The following is a 25,502-nucleotide window of genomic DNA, read 5'->3' as shown; positions in this document are numbered from 1 at the left end:
ATCACCAGGGAGCTGCGACTGCCGCTCAAAGGATGTGCCCTAAAGACAAAAACTTCACGACTGAAATGATGAACTCCTAAAGTAGGACACCTTTTGAAGCATGTCTCTTTTTCTAAGTGAAAAGCTGAACTATTACCTGTATATGGGCCATTCTCAGAGTTTAGATTTGGCACCGGCATGTGAAGCGTCATTGTTCACAGTGTACCCTCAGTCTCCTGTGCTCTGTCCTTCAGGTATGGCTGCGATGTGACAGACAGCTGCCAGTGGTGGCCTGGTTTCACACCTTGGCTGCCCCCCCCCCTCCCTCCACAGACAGCAGCCTGGGAAACCACAGGCCACCAGGCTGGCGCCAGCCTGTACAGCTTGGAGCAGGGCAGCCGGCCCAATCAATACCTCTGCATTTCCTGTCCATTTGCTCAGGTCTCTTCATTAATAATTACTGCTTGGCGGAGCTTCAATGTGCTCGCTGGCCAGGCCAAGGGGAGAGGCTGTGTGACCTTTCCCCGCCCCTGGGCTGACTTGGATCACATATACAAGCACGGGGACAGACAAAACAAGGCAACACAGATGACATTACTCCTGATTCATGCCATTTCCCCTCCGTATGGAGAGCATCATGCCAAACTCAATGAAATTTATTTTGCAGCCGTGCTTATCAGCAGAGGTACATACTTGTTGGAACATGACTTTGAGACATTTTTACAACTGGCTTTGAGCTGGTCTTTGAGTTGGCAAACCCACACATCCAGCAGCTATGATTTGAACACCATCTGAGGAGTGCATTAACATGCAGAGTGAACTGATTCTAAGAAAAAATAAATATATATATATATATATATATATGAAATTGTGTTAGGATAAGTGTCCCGCTCTACATCATTTGCAGTTCATGGTACATTTTCTAGATGACAATTACAATTCTCCAAGACATCTGAAATTACGTTCTGCCTGGTATGTGCCTTTGCTGATAAGCAAGGTAACGATAAACTGCCAGGTTTTCAAATGCGCCTTGGCAAGAAATTTTCTCCATGCAGGAGAGGAAGGGTATGTATCAGAGGCAACATAACAGGAGACATGATGGTGTAGTAATGTGTTTTATTTCTTTTTTTCACTGACACCCATTTATGGACATGGCCATTGTATTTCTGACACACAGTGTCATCCACACCAAAGCAGAACACTTTCTCCAGACATGAGCCAGAACCTGGCTCAAATGTTCATTTGTCTCTCAAGTGTCATCTTGTTGCCTCTGCAGACAAAGACACTTTGGACTGCACATCTTCAGACAGCAACGTGCGTCTCTCTCTGTATGTGTTTGCGCACCGCCTCCACCATCACCAAATTTTGTCCACGTCAAAATTTGGTGATGGTGGAGGCGATGTTCTCCAGGGCAGATCGAGCGTCGGAGGAGGGGAAAGCCTGGATGGCCTCCAGAGCCTTGTTGCCATGGTAACAGCATAAGTCCACCGCTGAGCTCATGCCTTTTTCTGACTTAACTGCTGCCAAAAGCTGTTGAGGGACGAAAACACACATTTGTTTGTCATGTTTGTGTCACTCCCGTTACTATCCAGCTGTCAATACAGCACATTGTGAGAGCCAGAGAAAGTTAGTTCAGTGTTAAAGTGCATTGTACATAGGCACAGCATCTTTTTTAATGACAGGATAACCACTGTATAACATTAATGTCTGTATTTGTGCACTGCCTCTGGTACCACTGGAGGCAGCTTATCACATTTTACTGCCAGGGGAGAAAAAAAAAAAATCAGTCAAGTTAAAAAAAAAAAAAAAGAAAAAAAAAAGCCAGATAATTATTTTACACTGACAAGAAAAAAAAAAGCTCTGCATGTTCCACTTGTATTTAATTTGTGGAGGGTTTCATTTTAAATGATGTGTATTGTTTTATTTTGCTGAAAAGGAAAACTTAATCGCTACTCGATGATTAAAGAACGCCTGTGTATGTCTGTGTGTTTGCAGCCTGGGATTTACGCAGACATCACACACTAGTCATATGAGACGAAATGGAGGGGAAAAAAAAACAAAAAACAAAACATTAAGTCAAATAAGCCCCAGCCAACTGATTAAGTTTACAGACAGTGTGAATTCGGGCGACCCCATTTGCCTCCCTGCTGCTGTGGTGGGACACCATTTTGCTGAGGGCGGTTCACATTATAAATTCTGGAGGTGGAAATCCCCGCAGGCATTCCTTCTTAAAAAAAAAGAAAGAAAGAAAGAAAGAAAAGAGTGAAAAAAAAAGAAGCTGCAGGTGTCAAACTCGGCATCACCCGGGCTACTTACTAATTTTAGAAACAATTTTTATTGACACTCATTTCACAGAGTCCTGTATGCCGGACTTGTTATATTCTGCACTAACCCAATGTTCGCTCATCTTTCCAACATACACGTTGAATAACGTGTCTCCCAGTTCTTGGGGATGCTCATTTTTTTCCCCCTCACAGACTCACAGTACAACATCCTGCTGCTGACAAATTTCAGTCAAAAATGAAAAAAATATGTGTAGAAAGAAATGAATAATTCATCAAACTCGATGCATAGAATAAATCCTTATTTTTTCTGACTGAAACACAGTTAGTTACTAAAGATATCTTTGGTTAAACTTATAACTCATAAATGTCTTTCTACATTTATGAAAAAACAGCTCATTGTGACGTAATGTTTAATGCCCTTTTCCAAAACTTCAAAAAGTTTTCCTTTCCTGAGATGTCTCCCAAAGATGTTACAATGAAGTTACTTTTCAATGCAGAGTTGTCAACAGTTGCCACCAGCCAAACACAAAGACCACTGCAACACAGGGCAGTGTGTCTGTCCTATAGAATCACTACACTATCAGAGTGTTAAACTGCAGACTGTAAAAGCAGCTATGCCTTTTACTTGATTTTTTTCTTTGCCTTCATTTGATATTTAGACAGTGATAGGGGATCAAACACAATATTAATGAGGCAAGGTTTGATAGTTTAGAAAATTATATCACAATGAACATATTAATGACTTTATACTGATCATTCTGTATTATTGAGATTGTTGTCCCTTGTTTGTATTGATTGGTTATTGATTGACAAACACATCCATACTGAGAAAAATTGTGTCTTGAACTTGAACTTTGTCAGTAACTGAATTCCTCATTTCCGACTCAGGCTTTTTCATCTTTAAGAAAAGTTGAGTCACTGATATTTTTGCATGAGAAAAAAAAAAAGAAAGAAAAAAGAAAAGACATATCACATATTGAATGGAAATCAGTATAAAAGTGGAGTTGTTGGTTATTTAAAATCAGAGTTAATGGAATGAATGGTTTGGTTTTCCAAATGGAAGAAATGCACTAAAAAATTTTATTTTTAGTGAATTATCATATTATTATATTTCTGTATCAAAGCAAAGTTTTACACTTGAGGGCTCAAGGTCTTTCTTTTTACCCCATAGAATTTCCTCCCTCCCTCTGCGCAGCTTTTCTGATCCCCTTCCTCTTCAACTTCTGCCCATGTCCTCTTTCGAGCAGGTCTACTGAAGGAGATTCTCTCACAATGCCACTGTCTCAGAGCCTCAGTGTCTCCTCCACAAATAGGCCTTGGTAATTAATCCTTCCTGCTCTGATTTCAGACTGGACTAGATAACCCCCCTAACACCATCGGACCCCTCCTCTGTAGCTTCGGTCTCTTCTTGCACCCCTATCGTTCCCCTTCTTCGCTCACACATTGACTTTGGAAAGCTCATTTCCCAACTTTGATATAGGTTACACTGAAAAGACATCCTGGTGGAACCTCTCACAGGCCTCTGATGCAATTTTTAAATAGTTATATTTATATTATATGTAATTCAACAATAATCTTTTAGAAAACATGTCTGAATCGTAACACAAAGGCACAGAGTTGAAGAGAAATCCATAAATCATAAGACTCACCTTTGAGTAATCTAGTTGGTTCCTCTGTGTTTTTGCCTTAAGAGAAAAGAGGTGACAATCAGCTGAGTGACGACGGTTTCTGTTCTAGTACCATTTGGTTGAAAGGTGCCAGTTTTTTTGTTTTTTTTTCCCAAGAAATCTTTGCCATAAATCAGTAAATTTTAGGAAAACAAGGACACTTTTAAATCTTATTTCTTTTGCATGGTCCCAGTGATTTATTATTTTACATTTTAAAAAGTTATTGTTTGCTCTTGGTGAGGAAGAGATGGGCTGTGTGTGGTTCAAGGGGCTCTTCATGTTTATTTTAGTTTTTTTTTACTTTTCTTTTTCACACCAGGAAACTTTTTTGTTTTGCAGTTGTAAATTTGAATGAAACTATTTATTTATAAATGTTCCATTTCTGCTATGAGCAGACTGTCATGAAGACCTAGTACCTCTGCTCACTTCACAGAACGGGGCCAGGATAACTGGTGACCCACAGAGAGTCAAAAAACCAAATGAATGGAACTGGTTCAGCTGTGTGCTGGCCCAATCTTCCCATACCTGCTGCAGCTGCTGATGCCATCTCTCCTGGCCTACGATCTGACGGTGGAAAACGACCGGGGCGGCACTCAAGCTGAACGACACTGGCTCTCCCACACTGCTCTTCACAAACGGCTGCAGGTCAGAGTTTAGCTACAGAAGGGGAGAACACCTTTGTCACAGATGAAACAAACCCATGGGTGAAAACAGCGGCGATACATCGTGCATGCCTACATTCTGTGTGACCCTGTTAATGACCAGCATGGTGAGCAAGCTGGTGAAAGCCACAGCCTAGCTTGATGAGGATGGTTCTCCTTCAAAGACCTCATTCTTGCCTCCTCCCATGCTGAGATTCCCTGTAGCTGCTGAGGCCTGCAGACAGGCAGCTGCAGGGAGCCACAGCAGGCGGGGACGTACTGAAACAGCACTGTGAGTGGGATCATTACGAATGAATTTTAGATCAGCCCAAGAAGACACTGCTGAAAACCTCTGAACCTTTAAAAATGTTTAACCATCTGCATTAACGTTAAATACAAATTGTATTTTAGCTTTGCTGCAAGTCAACCTTCCTCCTGATCACACGTCTCTGTTTGTCCCAGATGTGAGAATAACAACACACTCACATAATCTGTCCCGACAGGAGAGAATCAAAAACCTGCTTCATCTACTTACGAGTGGTTTCACGTATTTACTTGGCATGTTTTGGACTAACATATGATCCTATCTAGTTGAGGTGCGAGGCATGAATTCAAAAGACAAACTGGAAAATATGGCTAATTAAGCACAATGAAACACTGCTGATTGCTGCAGTTTGGTGGGAGGTGCAGACTGTTAGATCAATAAATACATTTCTCTGTAGGTTGAAATATTCATGATTGAATTAGTTGGGTTACTTATTTTTAAAATAGTACAAGTCTACTTACAATGCAGAAATTATTGTGGCAATGTAAAAAGGGTCTAAGTAATATGTCCCAATCACCGAGCTGTATAATGAGCTTTAGCTTTGTTCAGTTGTCCAGCTGCAACTTTATTGTTTTATGCCACTGTTCTCTTGGTGTCGTTTATGGCCACATAAAGCTCTTAAAAGTCAATGTGCACTATCTGCTCAGCACGTAAGAGCAGAGAGACACAGTTAAAATTCCACTATGATTCTTCCCACACACCTACCCAATGTGGAATTAGGACAGGCCGCTGCAGAAATGGTCTAATGGTCTGACGGTAACTTTCCGAAAGCCAACGATCCAACATTCACAGGCACCCTGTGATTGGCCGGCTGAATGAACTGCTCCCTCTGGCCCTCTTTGTTCGTTTGTTACACAACTATCTGTGGCAATTTTAATGTGTGCAACTGAGTGCAATACCATGAATGTCCCTCTGTAGAGCCTGAAAATGTTGGTGTCATAGTTTTTAAAAAATAATTTATTTATTCGGTTATTAATATTGTTTTTAGTCAAACATCCTCACATGTGCCATGAAATTTTGATGGAAACTCTTTTCAGTGTGCCAAAATATGTGGGTCACTATTTTCCAACTGACTGGCCTACACTCTTAAAAAATACAGAAAACTCTAATGTAAACTAACAAGAAATTTTGACCTTGGCCAGAATAAGTCCTTAATGGTTATAGGACCTCATTACTCATAGAAAGAACCTAGTGGAGAAAATAGTGACATATGACAGAGCAGCCCGCTGTAGTGGCTTCAGACCCTTATTGATTGGGACGCTCAGACCAGACCTACCTTGTGGCCCAGTGATAGGTGTTTTCCATACTTATACGCCAGTCTTTGGGACTCCTTGTCATGTTTGGCAAGCTCCATTGCAGCTTGACAGCTCTTGGCGAGCAGCGCCCCGTGGGACAAGAACGTCTGCTCCTCCCAAGTAGCCACGTCGACGCCATCGGTGAGACCATTCTCCTGCAGAGCAAATAGTGGCAGAGACGCCTTAGGGCCTGAGCTCTCACTGCTCCTACTGTACGACTTCAAAGGTCCACAGAGCACCTCACAACCTCCAAATCAAAATAACCCCTCCTTCGCTGTGATTTGATTTTTCAGCATGCAATTCGATGAAAGAGTAACAGCAGCCTGAACACTGTATTTCCCACAAGTTCTGTAGCTATTTGGAATGGAGGGAAAGTGGGAGAGAGACGACGAAGCAGAGCAGGAAAAACACTCCTGTAGCTGCGCTGACACTTTAAAATGTGTCCAGCATAAAAGATAATAAACACATTAAACCACAAGTTCAGCTAAACAGACCTTCTGTGGGCAATATAGTAAGGTTCACAGTTAGTCTTGAAAACAAAGAGACCACATCTTATTCATTAAAAGGGGTAATAAATTAGCTTAAGTAAGATCAATAGAGAAAAGTCAACATTGGTCAGTGGAATTTAATTTGTAGCTCAGCATTTGCATCTGTTCTGGCTGCACATGTAAATATATCTTTCTGCTGAAAATCTCTGAATCAGGACACTGTGGATTCAAACAGGAAGCAAGAGTCTGTTTGTTGGGTTTATTTTCAGACATTTATTTATCTATATGGAGTGCATTAGTGAGCGTTCCCCACAGCAGGAACATGAAACTCAGTCAAAATGAACTGCAGTTTGTGATAACTGTAATAAAAAAACAAAACAAAACATGGAGCCCAACAGTGTGGCTGTTTGATGTGTTTAACATTTTAAAACACACACAACCCACCCCAGGGACACTTTGGCCTTGGCTGTGATACTCCTTTCTGTTACTGGACTTAATCTATCCAGGGTTTCCTGACCGTACCTTAGTGAAGCATTTCAGATCCCCTTTAGTGTTTCCCAATGTGTTAACTTTTATCAATGTTTCATGTTGCTTTTCAGGGGAGACCAGAGTTATGGCTTTAAGGAAAAAGGTTTAAGAGCAGTTGACATTTTATTTTGGCTTTTTCCGGTTTAGGCACAAAAAATGCGATGTCTAGTAACAGTTTAATAGGTTTTACGAATACGCTGTCACACAATCAGCTCCAACAGACTTTTCCTATACACGCTGACTATCGTTATTTCTTTTCTTTATTCATGCATTAAAAAATTATACATTTTTCTTTATTTTGCATTTATCTTTTACACAAATTGGTATATCAGTATGTTAATCCCTTCCCTCATAAAATCCTATGGATTTTATGTAACTTATCTATTTAATTATGTTTTGTTGTTGTTTTTTTTTTTTTGGTGGTGGTGTTTTTTTGCTGTTTGTCTACTGCATCATAGGAGGTGAGAAGTGGTGAAAGGTGAGAAAACACTTTACCTCAGTGTTATTGGAGTTCTCATAGTAGATTCCTTGAACTAAATCACCAATGGCACTGGAGATCAGTTCAACGACCTGCAAAATACAGAAAGAGAGGGAAAAAAATCATTTGAGCTAAGATTTTCATCTTGACATATTAGCAGGAGACCAAAGTGGAGACACTTCTAAATTTCTATGAAGGGAACACAAGCAGGTAAAAGTTCAGCCAAGCATTAGCATGGATTAAATTGTAAACCCAAAAAACTGATCTGCTCAACAGTTGACATGTCCGTCATGTTGAGGTGTCCTTGAGCAGTGAACCACCATCCTGCTCCCTCTTTAAAGATCCCTCTAGCTAAAAGCATTGATTGGACTTCCAATGTGTAAGTGTCACTGAGATCTATCAAAAAAGCATACAATTCCTTGGTTAGGGTTAACACATCTTCCCTTATTGATGGAAGAGCATGCAGTGCTTGTGTCTGGGCAGCTGCTTTGGTCAATAAATCTGTGGTGAGAGTGGAAACCAGGTGAAGTGCTGAAAATCGTGCCGCTAATTAGCTGGCCATGGGGGACTTCCTGTTGATTTTGTGATGCAGATCCAGGCTTGCCCTCATTCATTACACTTCGTCTCTGCAGAGGCCAGGTGAGGTGTCGGTCTGGTCTGAAGGGCTGAAATGGAGCTGACAGGCAGATGGTGAGACCAAGCAAGCATCCAGAGAGTAGAAGAGGTAACAAGGTTTTGGAGTAATGATCTGACTTTAGGGTCTTCTTAGATCTCCTTTTCCTCTAACTGATAAATAATCAGAAGATTTATTTCACTTTGTATGAATAAATGAGTGTATCAATCTGTTGAATTTTAAAGCGTTGATAGAAAGTAGGATTTCTGCAGCAGGCAGCGACGTGAGCAGGGGGATGGCATGCAGGACAGATAAATTGATAATCATCTGAGATCAGACAAGACTTGAACTAGATTCATTAAAATGCAGAGCTCTTAAAAACATCAAGTTTAGAGAATATTTAAGGCACAGAGAGCGTTTCTATCTTGAAGCATTTGACATTGTTCCATAGTGAGATTTGGGGGATTGGGTTTTGCTTAAGACTGCAGTTGCCCATTTCCTCTTACAGGGGGCATGCATGACTACATTTTTGCTTACAGAAACAGAAGGGCCCCTCATCAACCACCAGAAGAGAGACTGCCTCTTCTCACATCCTTATTTAAAGGCTGGTTTTAATGAATGAGTCATAATCTGTCGTCGCTCCCTCCAGCTTTCATTCAGAGACACAGCAGCGTTGGATTGAGGAGCCACGCCTGTACAATTCAGATGAATGAGGTTAAATTTAGAGCTCCTTCAGCTCACCCTAGACATCCTTGGTACATCAGGAAAGTCTGGTGACACTGGCTGCCCAGTCAGCCTCGCAGTGCCCTTTGGGTAACTGAATCCACCAGGGGAAAATATTGAGGAAACCCGAGCTTTGCCCACAGACCTGGAAGGACAATGTGCCTACAGTATTACCAGATGTGGTGTCTCTGCCTGGCCTGCCTTGGGAAGTGGGGGCAAGTGGGGAGTCTTTTTTTGGAAAGTATCAGATAAGCTCTCCCCATGCCTGCCCCATACTCCATTCCCAAATCCAGTCAGATCGTGTTTTGCCGACAGGTCTGCGAGGGGGGAGAAACCGGAGCTCCACCGTGAGATTACTTTACAGTTTATACAAGTAGGAGCATAGGTTTCCTCTCAAGGCCGCGACACATAATCTCCATCTCTCTCTGTGCCTTAAAAAAAAAAAAAGTCTGGCTTATGAGAAAAAACTTTGAAAGCTGCATAAACTGCTCATCTGTCAGCCTGTGTATTAAAGAGAGGTGGCACAGTGACCACACAGACTGAGAGACAGGAAACAGGGACAAGCCATCGTGTAACAGACTGACTGTGTACAACATCAGGGTTGAACTACATTTAGTCAAAACACCCAGAAGCTGTTACAGGAATGTAAATATCACAACTAACACAATTCATCCATCTTCTAACACTTTTCCGTTTCCGGGTCACGGGTGGTGCTGGAGCCAATCCCAGCTCACTCTGGGTGAGGGCGGGGCTCAACCTGGACAGGTCACCAGTCCATCACAGGGTCAACACACAGAGACAGACAGAGACCAACAACCACTCACACTCACACTCAGACCTACAGACAGTTTAGAGTCACCAGTTAACCCAAACATGATGTCTTTGGACGGTGGGAGGAACCCTACGCAGGAACGGGAAGAAGATGCAAACTCCACACAGAAAGGCCCCAGGCCGGGACCCGAAACCACAGCTTTCTTATTGTGGGGCTACAACGCTATCCTAACACATTTCAGTGAGTGAAAATTAAATCTTACAGGCTTTATTGCATTTTCCTTATGTAAGAGCTTCATATATGTAAACCTTATTATGACCTCTGTGGCCCTGTGAAAAATTTGAATTATTAAGGTCTAATGAAATGAAGAAGTTGCATGTTGGGAAACGTAGTGGGAGATAGCATTTTCTCTTCCTGCGGGTCCTCTAACGTCAACTGCCTCAGCAGAGCACAGTCCTGATTCCCAGTGCCAGTTACAGGATTTAACATGTGTTCAGTGCTTCAGCTGAACATAAGGAACAGCTCACAGATGGTTTGTTAAAGGCTGCTGTTAACTTGAGCTGTGCAAAAATAGTTGGATGTCATGTGACCAGACAAACCAATGCTCACATACATTTCTTCAGCTTTTTTCTACATGCCTCCTTAAAGTTAACACTGTAAGTGGAGGAAGCTTTTATCATGTAACAAAGTCAGCAACTGAAGCGTCACCCATTTGTTCTTCCTGGAGCTTTTGACCGAACTGCACTTTGATACACTGGCTTGTCCAGAATCTACCTGCCCGTCCAATATCAGCTGTGACGCTAAAACATGGTATTAGCGGTATATAACGAATGAATGGACTGTTGTGATTTACCAGTATTACCAATAACTTACTTTAAATATGTAAAAGAAAAAAAACCCCAACGAACTAAATAATTAATTATTTACATATAATGAATCTATGATGGGAGATGTTCAGTTGCGTGGCTCTCTTATTTTTTTTTATTTATTTTGGTCACCTTTTTCATTGCAGTAAGTGTAACTGTAATTGTGACAATCATTGTAGCTTTTATTCGTCGTTATAATTCATAATTTTTGAAACGGCTATAGTTGCAAAATCTCTCTAACCCTAACCTCTGCTCTCTTATTTGAGTCTAATTTCTAAAAAAGATATGAATTTGACTACTTGCTCTCATGTTCTCATTATTATTTTCAGGTGGTGAAAATCTGAAATCTTGAAAGCTCCCACAACTCCTCCTGTGGGCTTGAAAGTTTTGGTTGACAGTTTACTACAGTGGATAAAGACCTGTATGACCTTGTCATACAGCTGAAATTTTCATGACAAGCAAGTGACTAGGCTGACCTTAAATTGATATTCGTCAGCAATTGTTAAAGGTTAGTGTTAATACTGCAAATACTGATACAAGCTCATATTAGATCAACTATATGATAAAGTTTGAATGCCGACTAACATATTTGAGGACTGAGGCACAAAAAAAAAAAAAAAATCTAACTACAGGTTTAGTGAATTGGATTTTGGTAACTTATCAAGCCTGTTTGAGAAACTTTGGTTAAAAGAGATCTCATACTGGACTTGTCAGTGCTGGTAACAATATTTCACATCTGATCCTGATAATCGGTTTGCCCAAGGTTCATTTTGTATTGCTAACCTTTTCAAATAGAAGCAACTGCTGCTGACATCAGATGTCTCTCTCATTATCCTTAAAAACGTCCATTCTGGGGACATTTTCTGTGATGACCACAGATTACACTTACTGTCCTATTAAACATCATTGCATGCTTGTTGGGCTGCTGGAACTTTGTTTACACCTGAATTCCAATGACATTGTTTTCGCCTTGAAAATGAATCAGACTAAAGTAACAGATGCTCCAAAACTTGTTTCAGGCGGCGCCAACTTGCTCACCATGCAAACGTGATTAAATCAGAATTAGCTGGAGTCATCAGCAGAACTGCTGTCGTCTCATTCTCAGTGTGGTTTTTCTCCATCTTCCAGGGAAACAACAACATCATTCCCACTACTGTAATTTGTAGCTTAACCACATAGTGACAATTATCTCTCATGGTGCTGCTGCAGTGACAAATCCTCATGAAAGCCAATTACCAGAGTAAAGGAAAGGCCACACCTTTGGAATTATCTGTAATTTATAAAAGGAAATCTTGGATACTTAAAACTCCTGTTGTGTTTCCTTTACAAGTTGCCACTTGTGTCATGTATTTGGGAGGGCACCCTTCTACTGCCACAGAACATACACAAACTCAGACTGTATGAGCTGAATGAGAAGCAGCAGGCAAAGTGATAAGGGCTGGACCGGCTGATGGGCACATCGTGGGGGGAGAGATGGTTATTTTGATCCACTTAGGCGACCACATTCTGACAGAGCAGCGTGGTGACAGCGTCTGTCAGCAAGAGGTTACTGGCCTGCGTAGTAGATATGATCTGTGGTGCACTTACCAGACCACACACCCATTCTAAACTGAAAACTCAATAAGATGGATTCCCGTGGTGTCTCCCGAACATATTATCCCACATAAGAGCAGACTGTTTGCCATCAAAGAGGAGCCTGTACGTAACTGACTGAGGAACCTGATGTCTGAAACTTTCAGTCTGGCATGTGCTGCTATCATCAACCAGTTTCTGAAACTAGAGGACTGATGTGTTTTCATCGCTAGAAACAAACTGAAGAAGAACGGTGTGGTTAATATTAACAGTAATTTTCACTCTGGCTGAGCAGACAAAGAAAAGAATGCCACTTCCAACTACTCTAGCTGACAGCCATTGACTGTAAATAAAAATGTATTTGGCTGCCATGGGACCAGCCACCCGACACCAAACCTAAAGGCCTCCTCACAGGTTCCAGACAGTGATGAGTTGTGCACTTGTACTCACACTGTTTTGCTTTAAAGGTTTTTACAGACCTTAAAGTTCCCAACTTGTGATGAAGAATTGCTTTTTGCTTCAGTACACCTTAACATCCGACCTTTTCATTTCTGTTTGTACCTGTTTAATCGACGATTGCATTGTTTATAACTTGTTGGCCTTGCTCATGGCCACAGTAGAAAACTGCCACCAATAAGAATAAAAACAGACCTGTTTGAATTTCTGATGTTTTTAGAGGATTCAGATCTGGAGCCAGGATAATCAGGTTAATCTGCGTATGACCCCTCATTCATCCTCCAACTGCATTTGGGGTCCCTTCCCCCAGGCTGGAAATCAGTGGGCTGTACTGCTTAGCAAAAAGGGGGGTTCTGGGATGTGGAAAGTGCATTTGTGTTTTTAGCATGAGAAATTTATACAAAGCAGAGCATGTTTCAAAAAAAATTACTTTAATGTATTCTACTGGAAATATGAACAGAAATGTTTGCACGGCAGGTGTCAGGTAGTGAAAAGGCAAATCACTGAATGAGCCTGAGTGTGGTGAAGCACTTGTGAGATGATAAGTTTGGATCTGATGCAAGTGAGAGCACAGATGTAGTGATGAAGACTCACACTAATGTGTGAGAGTGTGAGGACCTCTGGGAGCCCACATTAACACAGCAGCGATTCTCATTGATATCGCTGGTGTCAGGTCAGATTTTTCTTCAGGACTAGAGATAGTTACTGACACTCACTGTACCTTTGTGTTATTCAGCTGGGCCAGTCCTGTACAGGCGTTTGCTAGCAGGAAGTCGCCGCTTAGGACGGCCATCTTATTCCCAAACTGCATGTCCTTCAGTGGGCCATCTGAAACTGTCCACTCCTTCAGGTCCACTATTCCACGATGCACCAGGAATGCTGTGTGGATCAGCTCTGTGATTTCTGCTAGGTTCCTCTGGCTGAGAAACCGAGAAAAAAATAAAAGGAGACATTTTAGAACCTTTTTTTTTTTTTTGTCCACAACTTTTAAGAGAGGTGTTCCCAAGGCCTGACAGTTAGAGAGCTTTTTGACAGAAACTTTTCCATTGTCTTAAGGCTTGTGAAATCTGCAGGTCTGTTGAGCTAAAAAAGTCATTCACAGCATTGGATACAGGCGTGCTGACCACAAAGGATTCAATCAGAATAAAGCATCTTGGGGTTTTCATTTCATCCATCAAGCAGAAGCTAAAAACATCCATTTACAATACAAAACATAATACAATATTCATATGTTTCGCTCTATGACAAAAATATACAAAACTGCTATGCTCCAAACAAAGAGTATCGGGGTTCTCACAGTTGATTCAAACTCTCCCTTAAATACTCAACTGTCGACCTAAGGAAGATATTACTGTGTATTTAAAAATAAAAAATCCATACAAATTCTCTTTGAAAACCTTACGGGTAAAAATCTGTGTCCTCAAGGGCTGAATGTCAGATATTTTGTTGCACAGTGTGTCAGGGATTGTGTTAAAAAAAGAAATTGAACTTATCATTAGCAAATAACAGCTATTCTTGATTATGAGAGAAAAGACATTAAAGTGCTCTTTGAATAGAGCCTTTCAGAGCAGCCTTGGGGAGGATATAATCAAATGTTGATTCAGTCATTGGTGAGGGATAATTAGGCCCCTCTCCATATGGAGGGAGCTCACCACACTGCGACAGGAGGGATCCATCCAGACAGGGTTGGGTGCGCTGATAGCCACTTACGACCTTCTTTCAGCCGCTTTGAGAACCTGATGAGCCGGTTGTCTGTCTTGCGCTCCAACCCTTTGCTACACACACACACACACACACACACACTCACACACGTATCTTCTAGCCAGGTAATTGCTGTGTTCAACATCAGCGTGGAAAAGATGTGATTAAAATTCAATAATATCATCTATGTCACCTCTCAATCACCTCTATTGTCTGGTTGGTTTCTCTGCTTGGTGGCGCAGAGCAACAACACAGGAGAGTTAATAAGTTCAGGGTTTAAATAAAACGACAGTAACTGGTTGACAGCTGTGTGTTTTCAAGGTACAGTACATCACAGTGATGGCTTCACTGGGTCAGCTTCAACAGGACAATGCACTGTTACAGCAGAGGAACTGGACAAAGACCTGTGGCTGATTTCAAATCATATTGTAACATATTTCAGATCAAAATTTCATATATTAAGTGCATGGCTGAGAAACCAAAAAACAATAACATAAAGTCATTGCCATATTGTATTGTGTTTTTACTTCTGACATGCAAAATAAAACAAGTTACTCCAAGTGGAAATTTCTATCAAATTTGAAGAAATTCCCCCACAGTGTTAGAGAGATATTGCATTCACAAGTTCGAAACCATGTTTTGGAGGGGCACTCCGACCTTGACCTGTGACCTCTGACTGCTAAAACTTAACCTTGAGGACAAATTTCTGTCTGTGCCAAATTAGAAGTTCTCTCAAGGTATTGCTGGAATATTATGTTCACAATATCAGGAATGATGGATGAACAGACGGGGAAAACATGAAAACAATAATGCATCGGGCTCTGACTGTCACTGCTGTGGAGATATCAAAACTATTCAAAAATCAAATAAATGCATAAAGCAGTCCTGGTTATCGATTCGTAACACCTTACTCACTGTGGTCCTATACATAAAGATATGTTAAAATAAATGAACGGTTAGAATTGTATTCTTTGGTTGGCTGCTTGTGTTCATGATGATCCATTCATGATCATCACATTGTGAAACCACTCACTGATATGAGGAAACACGAGGAAACACACATCCCTCAGATCTAGTCTTAAATTGTGAATTGGAAGTATTGGAAAACTGCACAAAACCTCCAAAAAACCCAAATCAGTGAAACCCTGATGCAAACACTGCCCAAAGCTGTGCCTCCAGTCGAGTAGTCCTGATCAGAAGCAGTGGAGCTTGGGGGGGAAAGGGGGACAAGGGGGCCGGTGTATAAATAGCTTTGGTGCCCAGTTGCATAGCAACCGATGCCATCTTGCTGAGGTGTAACGCCCCTCACCACGCCCCTTGTCCTGACTGTTCTGTTCCATTTTCCTCCCTCTGCAGTCTGCCTCACTATCAAATACAGCCTTGCAGATGTGAGTGTGTCCCTGTGTGTGTTTTAAAGAGGTGGCCTGTCAATCAGTCAGCGTGCATGATGTGTTTCAGTGGCATGGCTTTCATCTGCCACAAGAAATTAGGAGTCGTGGGTACAAGTTGTACTATCTGAGAGTGTCTTTCGTTCTGTCTTTCTATCTTTCTTTCTATCCCTCTATCCATCCATCTATCCATCCATCCATCCATCATGGTGGTGCTTTGGTGAATCATCAGTGTCAGGCAGCAGAGTGGGAGATGCTTCACAAATGCTGCCTGTCAGTAGGGAGGAGACTATCCCCCCGAGGTTTCAATCACCCCCGCCAAGCCCGCCCCACCCCGTCTCCCTCCATCCTTCCATCTCGCCATCAGCAGAGGTGCTAATGAGCCCAGGAGAGGTGGGGGGGAGTGCCGCGGGGAGTGAGAGAGAGCAAGATGGTGCAAATGAGGTGATCAAATCATGCTGTGAGTGTGAGTGAGTATGTGTGTGTGTGTGTGTGTGTGTGTGTGTGTGCGTATACGTGTGCATATGTGTGTTTGTGTGTGCATGTGTGAGGGAATGCTGCATGTTGGATTCAGTGATCCAGTGTCACAATGATGTGAGTGGCAGGTCGTGACATGAAGCAAGTGCAGAGTATTTCATCTGCAGACACGACTCGGCCTTGCAGCCTGAGCAGGACAAGACCTAAGTACCTCCATGACGCCTGGTTTATTCCAATTAGTTCTAATATTAGGATGTTTCTGCACAGACACAGCTCCACTGCACACATTTGCCTTGTGCCAGCGATCAGCAATAAAGAAGCCTTTCAGGCACACAAGCCGTTCAGCACACAGCCACGCCAGACACAGCAGTCACTTCTAGAAACCACTTGGCACACACCCACATCCCTGTTGTGAGCCACATGCTAGTCGTCGCTGTGTCTGTAAGAAAAGCCATGGAGGACCTCAAGGTGCTACCTAGAGCATATCAACAGCAGCATATAAATACTAAATTTAACACCTCACCTTTAAATATATATAAAGAAATCGAGAAACACTACAGTATGTAACGTCTATGCGGACTTGATCTGAATACACTCCACTCACCTAACATACCTTCAGCTGACAGAGAGGGGACAATAATAACACACTGTTAAAGTCCCACAGCATGAGCACACAAGTTACAGGAGAGTCTGAGTGCCTTAGCCTGCAGTGATTTTTTTTTTATGTTTTTCCATAAGTTGTACTGCAAGTCAATCAATTCATGACCATAAGTGAATTATTTAAACAGCAGTGGAATATGAATGATTCCATCCCAAGCTTACTGATCCATAGTAGCAGTTTACATTCTATCATCACATAACTAGCATGTCTACAATCCCAACTGTCACTTCCTGAGGCTGTGACACTGGCTGTAAAAACATTTTGCTCTCTGATAGATACAAACTTTAAACGTTGATCTCTAACAGTCATAAAGGGTGGTGTCAGTATACAAAGGTAACTAGTTATTGTCAGATCCGAGGTCCTTCTGAAGAAGGATTCAAGGAGGTTTAAAAAATAGTCTGTTTTTAAAAAATTAATCCTTATAAACATCACATTTTTACATAAGAAATCAAAGAGCTGTTGTGCATTTCGTATCTCTCTCTCTATGTCCAGTATACCGGTTTTGCTGATATACTGGATAAAAGTTATCATTTGCTGACATTTTCTAATTAGCACTGAAGATAGGGTAAAGCTGAGCCTGGTGGAAATTAAATTTGAATTTTGACTCGACGATGGTGGTAAATAAAACGTCAGCTTCATCTTGTGACATCAAATTTCATTGAAACTTAGATAGTTGTTGAGATATTTCTGGAACAAAACAGTGGGCCAGCCAGCACTGCCACACTGTTGGTTAAAAACAGGAATTTTAAACGGGAACAGCTACTTGTTTTTCGTTGGTGGAAGCTGGTCCTGGCATGATGCTACATGATAGTTGAGAAGTTTGCATTAACTTCTGTAAGTTGAACATTCATAATATAATAACTCATTATTATGAACAGACAGCAGCTACTGCAGGGCACACAGACACAGAGGAAGCTGCTGAAAGGACTTTCTAAAAGGGTTTTTCCAATTAGCTCCAATCTAAATATAGCCTAGTAAAATCCAAATCCCTCCTTGTAACTGTGGCTGTTTTGCCCCCATATCCCATCATACATCACAGGATGATGTAGTGCCTCATTTACAGGAATTGATATAGACAATAACCACAAAGGACAAGATAGAATTACTCTCACTATTTATCCTTCAGCAGGCATGTAACAGGGACAAAAGGGGCATTGCCTTTCTTGGTCTGCTTGCCGTGGACGTTAATGGCTCTACGATCCAATGCTAAACATGTTGTAATGGCTACGGTTTTTTCCAAAAGCAGCACGCACATGAGAGCTATACTGAGGCGAGTCTGCTAGTGCGTGTTTTCAGGTATGAACTATTATCTGTGGATTCCAATTACTGGCTTGGGCTTAATTAAACCAAAGAAGTTGCTTGGTGTAAGCCAGCTGTGGTGTGATAAAGCCATAATTCCTAAGACGACATTCTTTGAGTGTGATTTAAGTTGGTAGACACCATTTAACGCTTATGAAAACCCTCAAGGGCATAATGTCTTTTACACAATGTTCTGCCAATTAGGTCCTGTGTTACCACAAAAGCAATAGCAACCAATTATATGTTTCACAGTTAGCCAAGCTTTAGGGAATTTTCTGCATAGAAGGAAGATTCATCAGTGCGTCCTGCTGTTTTAGCTGATGATGCTCTGATGGATCTTTAATGACGATCTTACTGGTAATAAGCAAAGATTTGGTACAATTATAGTTCTAAAGTCCTTCATTTGTCCCACGACTCAACCTAATAAAAAATAATGTACACAGTCCGCCTGCATACCCAGCACCCAGTATAATTTATTTCAAGTGATTTACCTTGGGTAGATCCCACTGACCATGTCCTGAGCCAGGAGATCAGATGCTGCGTGGCTTGGCCCTGCAGCTTTTGACATAAGCAGGACAATCACGCCTCTCATCTGAAGGTTGTTCCTGTTGTCGTAGACAAAGCCTCTGTAGGAAAACAACATGAGAAGCCCAAAACACAATTAGACATACAGATACTGTCTATTAACACCTTTCGTCTTGATAGTTAAACGGTAGGTACATAGTATGTGGACAGCACTTATTATCAAGCTTTACACTACCACCCACTGTCACTCAGTCACACAGATATTTATGTAGCGCTTTCTTCACAAATGTAAACCGGTGGACTAGCAAGAAAATGCACTTCAACATGTGGACTGAAAGAACCAGACATGAAACATCATGTAGTCGATCTGCAAATATACAAGTTGGATTGCAATTGAACGTTCGTTAAGATAAGATAAGATAAGATAAGATAGACTTTATTAATCCCTTGGGAGGTCTCCGTCAGGGAAATTGTTGTTCCAGCAGGTACAGCACCGACAAGAACAGTAAAAGAAAGCACACAGTTTGAAATATATAAACAACAAATGTACAACCATAAATATTCAGTTTTTTTAGTGTCCCATCCTCTCCAATCCCTCTTTCTTCCTGCTACTCCTCCCCCTCCCACCTAGTGCAGAGTTATACAGTTGCATATAGTTATATATAGTTATATAGTTATACAGTTGCAATAGACATGGCTCAGTCATACCACACCCTGCAGTCTTCTGCTTTGTAGAGCCTGGCTCCAGTTGTACCTGCTCCCACTGTCAGACATCAGCCTCTCTTCATGGGGTTTTCATGGGTTTAAGTAGTAGTCAACACCTTAGTAGATACTATACACTCTTAATAGTGGAAGTCACACATTACTGAGCCTACACACTATTAGCTACACAGTAGTAAAAGCTTCGTCTTGCACATTAGTTCATTTGCTGTTTATTATAGAACATTTGAATTCTGTTGAATAAGGATCTGGACCAATCATGGAACAATACAGAACAAGTTGGGGGATAAAATCATGGATTTTAAATGTATAATACACAGACACACACACACACAAAAAAAACTATACTAGGAATATATGCAATTGGTTTTTCTGCAGGACTGGGTTCTTTTCTTTTTGGTGTCTTTTGGACCCGTGCTCTCCCACCCCCTTGCCAACAAGCTTCTGACACATGCACAAAAACACTCACATACGCATGCATTCTCATGCGCGCGCGCACACACACACACACACACACACACACACACACACACACACACACACACACACACACACACACACACACACACATAAAAACACACAGTGCACAGTGGTAGCTGCCTGCATGGTGGGCAGATTAAATATCTTTTTACTCTCTCTTGGGAGCGGTTAGACAGAGCACCTCTAATCCTGTCCCTATGGGAGCCCCTTGTGCTATGAATCACGTTCTCGTTAGGGGCTCCAAGGCAGACAACCGTCCACGCCCCCCTCTGCTCGATGCCCAGACACAGGCCTCACCACCCCACCGCCAACTCCGAGCCCCCACCTCCACTCCACCCCCTCTGACCCACCCCTGCACCACAGGGGGAGGCAGAGGAACTCGAGACAGACTGGATGTGAGAGATAGAGCATGAAGAGAGGGAGGGGACAGAGAGAGATGTGAAAATAGAGGCCAGCCACAAATGCAAGAAGATGACAGAAGAAATATGTAAGTTATTCACAGTGTTCTGGCGCTGAGGGAAAAAAAGAAGCACATTCCCTGAAGCTTTGTTCGTTCCCCAAAAACCCACACCTATCACATAAAACACCTCACACTACGTCTAAGATTTACAACACAGCTGCCATTATGTACCTTGTGAAATTTATTTATGGTCCATCTAAATTTTTACTCAGTTAGAAAAATGTGGCAAGCCTGGTGCGCTGATGAACGCAGCAGCACGGCCTGCTGAACAGAAAGCAGCGAGAGAGCAAAAACTGATGAAGCTGCTCTCCACCTAGGGAGTCCGGGAAAGCCAGTGGCCTGAGGGTGGCAGATGATTAATATTTATGTCACTATACACACCAGCATACATCAATCAATCACATCCGCCCTCCTGCAAAGGGGTGGGGCAAGGATGATGTGGAAAAAGAGAGATAGTGAGGGCTACAGGAAGGGGGAGAGGGAGCAGAGAGAGGAATGGGCTGCTGTCAGTTTAAAGGGTTGTGAACAGGTCACCACGCCTTCTGCTCTGCAATCGCAGTGCTGGAATTCAGGAACTTCAGCTGTCGCATGCAGGGGCTTGAATGAATGCATGCAAATGTATGATCTCACATGCATGGTATCATATTGATCCTCTGTAATTTTTTTCTTTAGTAATGAATGAATGAATGAATGAGCCAATAAGCCTTACAGAAAGAATTATTGCAGCACATTCACCTTTGTGTGCCTTCACAGATTCAGATTAAGATAAATTCAGGACATTGACCAACAGTTAGTTCCCGGGATTAGAATTTCATTTTTTTCATCCTAAATTAGAAACAGCAATACTTCTCTTTGTCATACACCATAGTGAAGCGTCTATCTGTTTGTGTGATACCTGAGGACTTCACCTTGGAAAGGGCTTTTTTCCCTATTTTCTGACTTACATGGGCTAAAACGATGACATTATTAACATAGAATGAGTTGCTGGACGAATATGGAAAACAATAGTTGCAGGCTGATTCATGAGAAAGCAAATTACAAACCAATTTTCTTCTAAATGATGAACAATACAATACTGCACGTATGTTAACGTCAACGGCCATTCATCTTAATGACCTCAGGGTTAGCACAACACACCAACTTCACTGTCCTGACAAACAATCTTACATCTTCTTTCTTTAATTTGGCGAAATTCTTGCTTCCTGGATGGATTAGATTAGATAGGAGGGCGGCACAGTATTGGGTGGAAGTTCCAGCTCCCCCACAAGCCTGTAAGAATGGTTAATGAATGAATGGATTTGATAGTTAGAGGTATGCTGCCTGATGTCTGTTCCTGATAACCCATATTAGTGTCTGTATTTAGTCCAGATCCATGAAGCCAGAACAGCTGGCACAAAGCAGTTTAATTAATAGCTTTGTTACAATAGAGTGTATGAGATTAGAGAGCTGAGACGTGGACATATTTTCATGTTTGTAGTTTTTGTCTGTTCATTTGATCTTTCTATAATTATAAATCTCACTTGATCTCACAGTTGACTACATTAATCTGAAAACAAATATGTACATCATCCAGCTAAATAAACTCATACTGTGTTGTCTTTTACCGTAAAACTGGTCTTCAGATGCCCCACTGCCTGAGGCATATGTCTTCTTAGGAATTTTCACCTCCCCCCCACCTTTTTTTTTTTCGTCTTCTTCTCCTTATTACTTTATAGACACATTAGGGAGATGGCACAGCCACTCACATCCACAAGAGGTGTCGCGGCCTGCTCCGCTGGGCTGATCATCGCACACAGTGATCGATTTCTCTCTCTCCCTCCCTCCCTCCCCCAACAACCAGCCTGGCCCAACGGGAATCTTCCTGATTGGCCACTCGGTACCTGGTATTCCCTGCTGGGCAGCAGCAGTGGACCACAGTTTTGCTCTGCTCACATTCTGGAGAATCGAACATCAATGATGATGCTTTCCTTCACATGTGATCCCTTCATCGCTCAGTGTTTTAACCAACCCATTGATCCAAAGATCAACCCGCATACATGGCTACAATCACTACTGTCCCCACACAAGCTTTGTTTACTGAGGGTTTAAGCCCAAGACGATAACAAAAAGACTGAAATTACATACAGTACTGGAAATGTTTAAATTTTCGTCTTCAGATTACATACACACAGCCAGCATAGCACCTGTGAAATTAGTTAGCAGATAGTGTTAGCAAGCGGCTGGTGACTATTGCAGGGAAACCACATTAGAGATGTGATCTGAAGGCAGAATAGTAGCCTTTGAGACCCAGGATCTTCATTAATACTCACTGAGGATGCTCTTTGAAACTTTAACTTTGGTTGTTGTTTATTCAATCACAAATATTAAATAATGAACTAGAAAATTCCTTGGCAGAAATGTAGAGAGTGCCTCGGGGGGCTGCTGCCGGGATGTCAACGACTTTTCATGTCTTTAAATTCAAGTCAATAGTTACTGAGGGAAGACGACACACTGGCTGTGAGGCTAAAATCACTCACTGCTGCCTCTGCCGTCAGCTATATAGGAAGTCATTTGATAGTGCTGTTTGAATGTTTAGTGACAATTGTTATACACTAAATAGTTGGCTCATAGTATTCCACAAAGAGTCATGAAAGGTAGTGTATAACTGATTGCAATATAATGCCTGGCACTTGCAGCAAATAACAGAGAAAATTACCCAAGCATCGTCCTCAAGTCCTCAAGTTTTTCTTTCATACTTTACTGATGAGCTCAGTGTTTAGTTTACATCCCTGGATAGTGAGCGAACAGAAGACAATGGGCGATTTCATACACAACAAATGTGTTTGTGAAGATGTCAAAGGCTCTGCAATGGAAACTGTCTCATCTTCATGTAGCATATATCAAATAGCTCTCATTAACTCTCATCTGTATAACAAAGCTGTGGCCTTGCTTAGGTGCAACATGTCTCCACTCTGGATGGCACGTATTGAACATTGGTTGAAGTCGTTTTTAAAGTTGCATCAATTGAATATTTAAGGCAAGACTGTAATAAAAATAATAGAAAGCAGCAGTTGAACTGATTTCTAGTTTGATAGATATTGTGCCCAACTCTCAAGGACTGTCCTTAAAGGAAGTTAAGTTTCTTCTGCTCAACTACAGTCCCCCCACTGTAACTCCACACTTTGGAGCAAAGTTAGCTGAGCTGCAGTTTTTGAGAATGAAAGGAAATAAAAAACCGAAACCCAACTCCATGAGGGTCTGCCTGTCTGCTGTTGTGGATATTTTTATCTGCCGCGAGTCTATGGAAGAGACACAGAGGGAAATACGAACCAGCCAACCCAAGCTGACAGTGAGGAGTCAGACTGTCAAGAGGTCTGCTCCCGTCCCTTCAGCACCCCCGCCCCCTGCTACAACACCCAAATGGATTGTCATATCAGATTTAGGTGTATAGGTTATTACACCCTTGGGCTCCTGTTTCCAACACGACCGTCTGCGTGGTGGGATTGAGTTTGAGGACTCTCTTTCATTGTTTGGTTCTCAAAGTTACAGATTTATTTATTTATTCTGGATAAGACACAGGAAAGCTTAGGCAACTCCTAATGTGGTGAGATAACATCTGGAAATGTGCCCTCTCTTAGCTCCTCCTTCATCAATACACAGGTGTGGCTTTCTGGTTGCATAACAGCTCCATTAGATTTCGGCAAACAGTCTGATTTTCATTTAAAAACTGAGCCATGTAATTGAGCTGGTTTAGACCTTCACACAGGTGAGAGTCAGAGGAATGCAACAGGATCCAACTTACAGTGTATTAGAATATTTACTCCAGAAGAAAAACAGGATGAATCAAACAAACCAGAAATAACTGGACAAGTATTTCAAGCTTCATTTGCATAGTCAAAGCAGAAAGACAGGGATGAATGGCCTGTCGTGTCTCTTCACAATTCATAATTTCTTTTCCTTCATTTTGTCCACATGCACACGTTCAGATACTGTCTATTATATGTTGAAATATGGCGTTTCTGTTGAGAAGGGAGAAGTGCACTTTTCTTGGCTGAAGTGGCTACAGTTCATTTCATTTTTTTTTTTGGGGGGGGGGGGCGATTTTTATTTATACAAGCTCTTGATCTATTTATGAGTACTTACTGCCAGAAATAGCCCAGTTATTTTCCCAGATTTTTGATGCCGTGTTTTTGGTGTTGGCTCCTTGCAGGACAGACCCCCGTGTCCCATGTCCCCTGTGTCTGTGTGTGTGTGTGTCTGAGTTGTGTGTCTTCAGTTGTGTTACCTCGCGGTGCTGAGCAACGGGTGCTGAGTACCGACCAGCTTCCTGACGTGCATGGCGACATTACTGAGCTCATCGCTGAGCAGGCAGCGCAGGCTCATGAAGGAGGTCGGGTACCCGACGATCTTCTCCGCATCGGAGACCACTTTACTCCAGTTTGACGGTCCCGAGCTGGAGAACAGACTCAGCGTCCTCCGTCCCCGGCTGGACAAAGTCCTGCAGCACAGTCGAGACCAAGAAGCCGGAAACATTTTCTCTTACTGTTAATGTTTGTAGTTGGAGACTGGTGACGCTCAGGTACTTCCCACCATTTTAAAATTCAGTCGCTAATCAAGTGACACGCTAGCATACAATGTCGCATTGGCATTACTCGTGGTAACTTAACATTAACCCTCGTAAAAAAACTGAGAAAACATCAATGAGGGAATAACCGGCTGTGTGTCACAACACACGACCTGACTCTGTAAGCCGCCATCTTTACTTACGTAATACGTTACGCCGTACAACGTAACGACGGCTGTTACCAAATTCCGATACGCCCCGTTTCTGAGAGCACTTCCGGTCAAACTCAGTTTGAAAAATCCGACAGTTTTTGTTGTTTGTTTGTTTTTTGTTTTGTTTCACACATTAAGAATAAGATATGAAACCTTTGATTTGTTATCTAGTTTCCAATGCTTCATTCATAAAGTAAAAGGTTTACCAAACATAACATTTGAACATTTCCTAAGTGGTGAAGCCATAAAAAAATATTTTTTTTTACCACCAACCAGGGACCATTATAGTGCAGTGTCTGGTTGTGAGTAGTAAAGATTTAGGTGGCTGCCGAAAACTTCACCGCTAAG

General features: G+C 41.9%; 1 protein-coding gene across 2 annotated transcripts; it reads right to left on the bottom strand.

The window, feature by feature from the left end:
- Positions 1 to 1,090: 1,090 nt before the first annotated feature.
- Positions 1,091 to 25,126, bottom strand: pdss2 (prenyl (decaprenyl) diphosphate synthase, subunit 2). Of its 2 annotated transcripts, XM_029493905.1 has the most exons (9): positions 24,664 to 25,126; positions 18,706 to 18,840; positions 13,410 to 13,608; positions 7,704 to 7,778; positions 6,174 to 6,347; positions 4,457 to 4,588; positions 3,914 to 3,949; positions 1,389 to 1,509; positions 1,091 to 1,331 (listed from the first exon to the last, which is right to left on the bottom strand). In XM_029493905.1, the coding sequence occupies exons 1-9, from the start codon at positions 24,909 to 24,911 to the stop codon at positions 1,282 to 1,284; spliced, it is 1,170 nt and encodes a 389-aa protein (XP_029349765.1). In that variant the 5' UTR covers positions 24,912 to 25,126; the 3' UTR covers positions 1,091 to 1,281. The 2 variants fall into 2 exon arrangements, with proteins under 2 accessions (XP_029349765.1, XP_029349766.1); XM_029493906.1 differs by having other exon boundaries at positions 1,091 to 1,509.
- Between the last annotated feature and the right edge of the window lie 376 nt (positions 25,127 to 25,502).

This window comes from Echeneis naucrates, chromosome 22, assembly GCF_900963305.1.
Source record: "Echeneis naucrates chromosome 22, fEcheNa1.1, whole genome shotgun sequence".
Lineage (NCBI taxonomy): Eukaryota > Metazoa > Chordata > Actinopteri > Carangiformes > Echeneidae > Echeneis > Echeneis naucrates.
The sequence above is the reverse complement of the archived record's forward strand: the minus strand, read 5'-3'. Positions and strand labels throughout refer to the sequence as shown.

What these genes read in the sequence shown, in the direction of transcription:
- pdss2 (XM_029493905.1), bottom strand. Translation starts at nt 24,911, where the DNA reads ATGTTTCCGGCTTCTTGGTCTCGACTGTGCTGCAGGACTTTGTCCAGC. An exon ending in AGAACTCCAATAACACTGAG is followed by an intron (nt 6,348 to 7,703) that starts GTAAAGTGTTTT and finishes TTTGCTCTGCAG; the next exon opens with GAGAATGGTCTCACCGATGG. An exon ending in CTCCGACGCTCGATCTGCCC is followed by an intron (nt 1,332 to 1,388) that starts TGGAGAACATCG and finishes ATTTGGTGATGG; the next exon opens with TGGAGGCGGTGCGCAAACAC.